Here is a 7,304-nt window from a genome sequence, read left to right as displayed (position 1 = left end):
ACATGTCTGATATGATGTACCTATCACTGCTGCCAATATGACCTTCAGTATAGTATAAAGCTGCTCCTTCCCTCTGCTATATAGGATCAGGGGTTAAGGCAACATTCGCCTGTTTTTAGATACGAGGAAAAATAATGTGCTTGAGAAAATAGGGCCAGGAAACATAATGTAAATGCAAATGGGTTCTTTACCTGATGACCCGCGGTTCTTCTTGCCAACTGTCCGTTAGCCAAAGAGAATGAAATGAAAAGAAGCAGGACAAAAGCAAAGAAAGGGAGTGGGAAGAAAAAAAGGGGAAACAGGAGAGATATAATTAAGATTTCAAGTGTTTCCTCTGGGTACAGCAGAAAGACACATGTAGTAAATACACATTTGAAAAAAGCAAAAAGGGAACAAATGCTTTAACAAATCAGCAGCTCGAAGGCGTTTTACAGTTTCGTAGGCACAAAACACAAAAGACGACTCCAACCCTGAGAAAAAAGGAAGAACGGTGATAAAAAAAAAAAGAAGAGACGACAAGAAGAGAACTGAATGTTATCAAGGAGTCCAGAGGAAGATGAGCTTTTTGTAGTCCATCCATCAAGTGCCAGCCACCAATTGTGGTCAACCTCTTCCACCCCCCACCCCCCCCACACACACACACACACCTTCACCCTGACTGTTTAAAAAGTCTGCGGCAACATCACAGGAAAGTAAACAGTACCATTAAAACTCCAAGAGCAAAAACCATTCACCTATCACTCCAATGTTGTTGTGTTCTGGTACTGAAAGATGTGTCTCAGGACCTCATATTTTAAAATCAGCACAATAGCAGCGCACGTCCAAACTGAACAATTTTTCAGGTCAAAAATGTCTGACATTCAGGTCAGGGTTTTTGACAGAGGAGTGGATGGTGGGTCCTAAGACATGATGGGTTGAGAAGCACTGACTTAGAGCTAGCATTGGATGGATAACAGAGCGTTAGATGATCGATAAAAGACTGACAAAATCACAGTTCAAACTTTAACTTAACTACAAAGTACTACTTAGTCTAACTACTTTCGAGAACACACCATCGTGGTTTAGTAATTATCAGGGTCGTTCTGCACTTTTATGGACTGTATCCCAAATTCAATGTGGGGTGAAATGTTACAAAAACAGTTTTCGCTCTCAATGCTCAACTCGAGGAAAACGGACATTTCAAAAGATTTGTGTATTGATGCTTATTAAGGCTGTTATTGAGGGAAGACAAAATCCACATCAGTACAACAGAAGTATTCTAAACTTTAACACAATATCAGACAATATCCACACACATTGTTTCTTTTTATAAAACAAATTCTAAAGCAGGTCAGAACACACGCACACACACACACACACACACACACACACACACACACACAATCACGAATGGCCGCTGGCAAACAATGAAACACACACATGCTCTGCTCCGGGGGGCAAACAACTGAATGTGTGTATTCAAATGAAGTGTCATACTGAGTCATCTTCAGTTTCAAATGGGAGCAGAGAAACAATGGGGACATCCGGGGACAACAGAGAGCTTGTGAGTGTGTGTGTGTGTGTGTGTGTGCGCGTGTGTGTGCATGTGTGCACGCGTGTGTGTTCAAAGCATCTGACGTGCACAGAGCTGACATCACTGGACACATTTTCCGGTAACTTTCACTTCCCTTGTTTGTTTTTTTTTTCAAACCATAACCGGTGCCTTGGAGCGTTTGTTGTCTTAATGGTTATTGATTTGCATTCCACAGCACATATAACTACTGTCGTGCAGGTCAATGATGCTTTCCTGATCACACTGAATAACGCTGAATTTATATCAAACAGACCACGACTCAGTATCACAGCTGATGTTAGTGTAATGTGTTTAAAGTACAGTCTGAGGTGAGTGTCTCAGCCTGGAGTATGATTTGTATTCATGAATTCAGTATTGTGTATTCAGCTGCCTGAAGGACCTACAAACAAGCAGGTCACCATGTCCTTTGTGTGTGTGTGTGTGTGTGTGCGCGTCTTTGTCCGTTTAGGATTAGGTTTGGTGTCTGCTGTCCAATACAAAAATTCATGCATGCTGGGCCTGTCCTTGTGTTGGTAAAAAGGCTGTTTTGTTATGTCCTCAGTGTGTTACAAGCTGAGACCTGTGCAGGTGCTCACCCTTTGGTCTCCAGCTGTGGGTCACCTATTTACTGCAACAGCCCCCAAACCCCCCTATGACTCACCCGTCCTTCTATCCTCTCATCTAATAAACATCCCCTGCAGGGCAATCCTTCTTCCATCCACACACAACCAGACACCCCTTTGCCCATGGTGACAATCTCTTTCCCTGCCCCGTCCACCCACATCTGCAGCCACTGTCACGTTTTCCATAGAGCCTTAAAGAGTCCTTTTTAGCGACAGGTTCTTTCCCTCTCTTAGATTTTCTAAAACCAGAGTTCAGCCTAAAAAGCCCCAACCATTCCAGTTTAGCTTTTCAGTCTTTCACTTTCTTTGGCTCTGAAGTACACATGGTGAGCACACATATCTAAAATTCATAAAGCTGCACAAATGTTTCACTCCTATCTCCAAATCTGACACATTTGCAAAGACAAACACCCCCCCCCCCCCCCCCCCCCCCCCCCCCCCCCCCCCCCCACACACACACACACACACACACTGAGTTGTGTCCTGCAAAAGAATGCGGTTTGAGTGTTGACTTTTGATCTCAAATAAATGTCTTTGGGACCCTAATGAATCCTTCCTCTCTTTAAACAGGTTTAGACTGTCTCACTTTGTGCTATGAGCAACACGTATCATATTTATAAACATAATCCACATTTCATTTCATTTTTTTTTTTTTTACACACTCCCGACATGCTCCACCTCTCCATATGGCTAAGTCCTGTCTTCATCTTCTCCTTCATCATCATAAATGTAGGCTCCTGGAAGGTTACAGCTGCCTGCTATCTGACTGTCTGTGCCAACACGCTTGCACCAGTTGACCTTTCCAATTTACCATGTCAATCATCCTTCCCCACCTCCCTAACCACACACACACACACACACACACACACACACACACACACACACACACACACACACACACACAAACACACAGCTAGTATTTCAACCCAGTCTTGTAGTACACATGCAGGTAAAAGTTGGCGTCAATCATCCTGGCATAGAATCCCAAATGTCACCAGGTTCTGACATTCTCTCTCCCTCTGCTTCCTGTCTGGGAGAGAAAAAAAGTTAGCTTGTGGCTGCTTTTCTTGCTCCTTTGCCTTTCTCTTCCACGCTCACATGATTCGTACTCCCATCTTTTTTTGCATCCCAGCTCGACAGACATTATGTTGATTATGGCCCTAACAGATTCCTGCACTGCAATTTTCACTTGAGATGGAAACTCAGCAATTGTGTTTAACTCCTGTCAGCTTGGGAGTCAAATAAAGAGGACACGAGTGAAAGCATAAATATAAATATTCCACTGAAATGATAAACAAACCTTAACGTGTAACAACAGAAGAACAAAGGAGATGTTAAAAAAAGAGTGTCATGTCATGAAAATGGAAAATAGATGAAGATGTTAAATTCAGTCTAATGATGGCTTAAAAAAAAGGTGTAATTTCCAATACAAAAGGAGAGTGCTGCATGTGCAAGTCGTAGCTCTGACTGAGGAGAACGACAGAAGAAATATGAAGCCTGTGATCCTGTGGGAGAAATATTAAAAGGCAAGAGGGGGGAAAAAAATGAAGGATGAAAGACTTGGGTAGACGGGGGGAAGGAAAGGTGGGGCTTCAAAAGACACTGATGTGGGGCAGCTGTTTGCACCATTACCTCTGGGTAACACCAGACATAGAAAGAACCAGGAGGACTAGAAAGAAGAGATGCATCATTACTAACTCATGTTGTAACCCTGTTCTTTATCCAGACTGCTGCAGCACCATCCTCATTGTTCACACTCCTTTTTCACTGGAACTAAATACTTTTATTCTGTTTTGTGATCAACATTTTTTTTTATTGATTTTCATGCTCAAGCAGCATATATACATTTATATATCACATGTCTGAGGTGGATTTCAGTCGTCAGTTGTCATGTGAGCACATTTATATTCCCTGTGTCTAAATACTGTTTGTAGAGAACATGAGTGCTAACTGACTGACTTTGAGGCTTATTTGGATTCATTTTTGTTGGGCAGCACGAACGCTCCTTGATTTCTTGATCATAAAGGCTGTCCACGTTGTAAACTCGTGTTAGTGCTCGTGCATGAATTATTCTGATCTGAAGCACACCTCTTCCAAGCCTGCCAGTGCCAAAGATGTGTACAGTGTTTAAGCACGGATCGGCGCTCTCACACTCGTCAAACGGACTGGACTTTCGGGGTGAGGCGTGCTTAGGGACGGTACGGATTGCCTAGTGTGAGTGAGCCCTAAGTGCCTTCTCTAGAAGCAAGCAGTAAAGTAGCAACGCGTGCACTGCTTCCTGTGTAGCTTCTGCTTTAGACGCAGTCCATTCTTCTTTACTGCACACGAGCGGGTGGAGGGACGAGGCATGGAGGAACGTGTCAGATCAGTGGAGGGCAACACGCCCTGACATTTCTTCAGGCACTTCCTTAAAGCCTTAGACACTCTCTCACATGCTCAGTCTTCGAAACGGAGTAGAAATGGTGATACTGGATTAAGAATTTATTGATCCCCTCTGGGAAACTCGCTTGGAAAAAAGCATGCAATACTTTCACCACATTATCACAGCGTTCAGAGTCTTCTTCAGGGCTGTATCAACATCAACGCTGAATCCAGATACTTGACTCAACAGTATACTTTTAGTAGAGATGCCTCTGAAACCAAGTCAGGCCAACTTGACAGTGTGAGGCCACACCATTGTGTTTATTAAATGTAGATCAAAATGTCACGGTTCTTGGTCTGACAACTAAGATTGTTTGTTTAGTCGACCAACTGTCCAAAAGCTCCAAGACAGTAAATGCTAAACGAAGCTGTGTAGTGTTTTCATGCTTGTATGTCCACTAAAAGTTCTTTCACACTTCATGTGATTTTAAACCATTCAAGCACTGACGACGGAGGCTGTCCCATACTCACTGGTGCTATCCTCTTCACCCACATTCACATGCCCCTTTGGGGTTCAATGTCCTGCCCAAGGACCCCTCAACATTTGACTGTTGAAAGTTGGTCGACTCTACCACTGAGCCACAGCCACACTGTCAATTCAAGAAAAAAATCCCAGTCCAATTTATGATAAGCAAGTCTAATTATTTTGTGATTACACCCCCCCCCCAAAAAAAAGATGTTCTGCAGCATATCATCAACAAATATGTATTCAAAAATACTAATTACTTGCAAAAGCACATTCAAACCTGCATGCTAATGTCTTTATCTGCTTCTTTTCTGCAGCTAAAACAAGGCTGGCCTTGTTCTGACAAAAAAAAATCTCCATGTCCATGCGGGCTCAGTGAATGGGTATGTCACGTCTTTACATCTGTGTATACGTGTATATAAAGCGATCACTCACAGGGTCAACAACCATTGGGGGTTGCGTCTGATTAATGGCTTAATTGATGAAGAGGCGCAGAGATCAATTGTTCAGGCCTGGCTATAACAGATTCATTAAAACAGTGATAGATCAGTGAGATCTGGCTGCAGCTGTTCCGCCTGGCTCCGGACAGCATGGCCTGGTAATGGACATCATCAGTCTGTCTGTGCTGTGGATCACAATATGTCTGTGTGTGTGTGTGTGTGTGTGTGTGTGTGTGTGTGTGTGTGTGTCGTGCATCTGAAGGCTTCCCACATTTCCGCTATTTTCTTCAATCACTCCAAAAAAAAAACTACACAGGGGAGGAGTGAGTGTCAGGGAGGTAAGTAGGGATGAGGAGGAAGGAGGAGAAAGGCGGAAACTATTTTTGGATTAAGGCCCTGTTGATGTATTCCTGTTTTCAGCATCCCCTCTCAATCTTCAGCTTTTAACATCCTGCCTCTCTTTCCATCCCTACCCTCCTCAAAGCTTAACCAAGTTTGCACTTGCTCACTCCTCTTTTTTTCTTTCTCCTACTCTCTCAGGCTCCAGATCACTCTCTGTCCCCACCCTCCCTCTCCTTCGTTCTTTATCTCGCCCTCTTTCCCTAAGTCTTTGCGAGGGCTTTGTTTACGCTGAAACCCCGATAAAAAACTCTGCCTAACATCCTTACTGATAGCGCAGGGGACAGGAGGACGAACGCGCTCAAACACTTGTGTAAGGCTGTGAGAGTGAATTTGTAAAAGGGTGTGAAAGGTCTTTTAGCGAGGCTTTAACTAATGAAGTCTGTGCAGTAAATATCCCCGCCCACTCAGTCTTCCAGAAACCATGGTGTCAGTTCAGAAGCTAATGAACGTGTGCTTAAGAATGACTGTGATAAGAGTGTTTGTTTGCGTGAATGTGTGTTTGATTATCGGTGTGAAGATGTGAAACAGTACTGGCTTTACACATTTCGACATTTTCATGCTAGCGTCACCTGCTCTTGTTTCTGTTGGCTTTAAAATGAAGGTGGATGGCTCTTTTTTGACCCGTGACATCTGAGCAAACCTCCATCTGCTTATGAGAACCATAACATATGGCTTTGCACCTCGAACACAGCCAGCAGAAGGCTGTTAAGCATGCGCCTGGTTCTGCTCAAAGTTTCTTCCTGTTTCAATGAAGTTGCTTTGCTCACTCTTGATTAATGTTGGGTCTAATAGTATAACAGAGAGTTAGGTCTAGGACTGCTCTTTTTAAATTGTCTTGAGATAACTGCTGTTCTGATGGTCAATATGAACAGATTGTTTCTATGGATCAATCCTAACAGGATATTGCGAGCTGTTTCTGTGATCATTGTTGAATAAAATGAGTGATTTTGTAGTAAAAAATAAAGATGCAATAAAATCTGCAATGTTTTTCTTTTTGTGTCACAACTCCATATTCACTGTGAGCAGCTCTGTGATCACATTAGGACGAGGATTGAGTCTATTATATTACACTTACTGTAGAGAGTGTCTATAAAGTTTGCAAAATCACAATCAAATCAAGATATACTCGGGTTTTTTTTTTTCTGAACCAACACGTGGTAAACAACGATGGAGGATCATGGTTTTTATCAGCAACAAATAAAAACAATATCAATGTTGTGATTAAAGTAGTATTATTATCTGGAATCTTACAGTGCATTATTGAAGTACACATTAACATCATTTTAACATCATTTCTCCTTCAGCAGCAGACTGAGACATCCACCCTGCAAGACTGAGCCCTACCGCAGGTCATTCATCCCATCGGACTGTTTAACAGCATCACCACATGACTCTGTGTT

General features: G+C 42.8%; 1 protein-coding gene across 3 annotated transcripts in view; it reads right to left on the bottom strand.

Moving 5' to 3' along the window:
* Positions 1-7,304, bottom strand: part of LOC306820646 (protein sidekick-1-like) — a 190,070-nt gene that overhangs the window by 74,160 nt on the left and 108,606 nt on the right. For 2 of the 3 annotated variants that reach the window (XM_079338554.1, XM_079338555.1), the window contains one exon: positions 192-218. The exons of the other annotated variant lie outside the window; for it this stretch is intronic. In XM_079338554.1, coding sequence (XP_079194680.1) covers positions 192-218 — 27 coding nt within the window. The remainder of the gene's footprint in view (positions 1-191; positions 219-7,304) is intronic. 3 annotated transcript variants of the gene reach the window in all.

Source organism: Symphodus melops (assembly GCF_947650265.1).
Source record: "Symphodus melops genome assembly, chromosome: 2".
In the NCBI taxonomy this organism is placed as follows: Eukaryota; Metazoa; Chordata; class Actinopteri; order Labriformes; family Labridae; genus Symphodus; species Symphodus melops.
The sequence above is the reverse complement of the archived record's forward strand: the minus strand, read 5'-3'. Positions and strand labels throughout refer to the sequence as shown.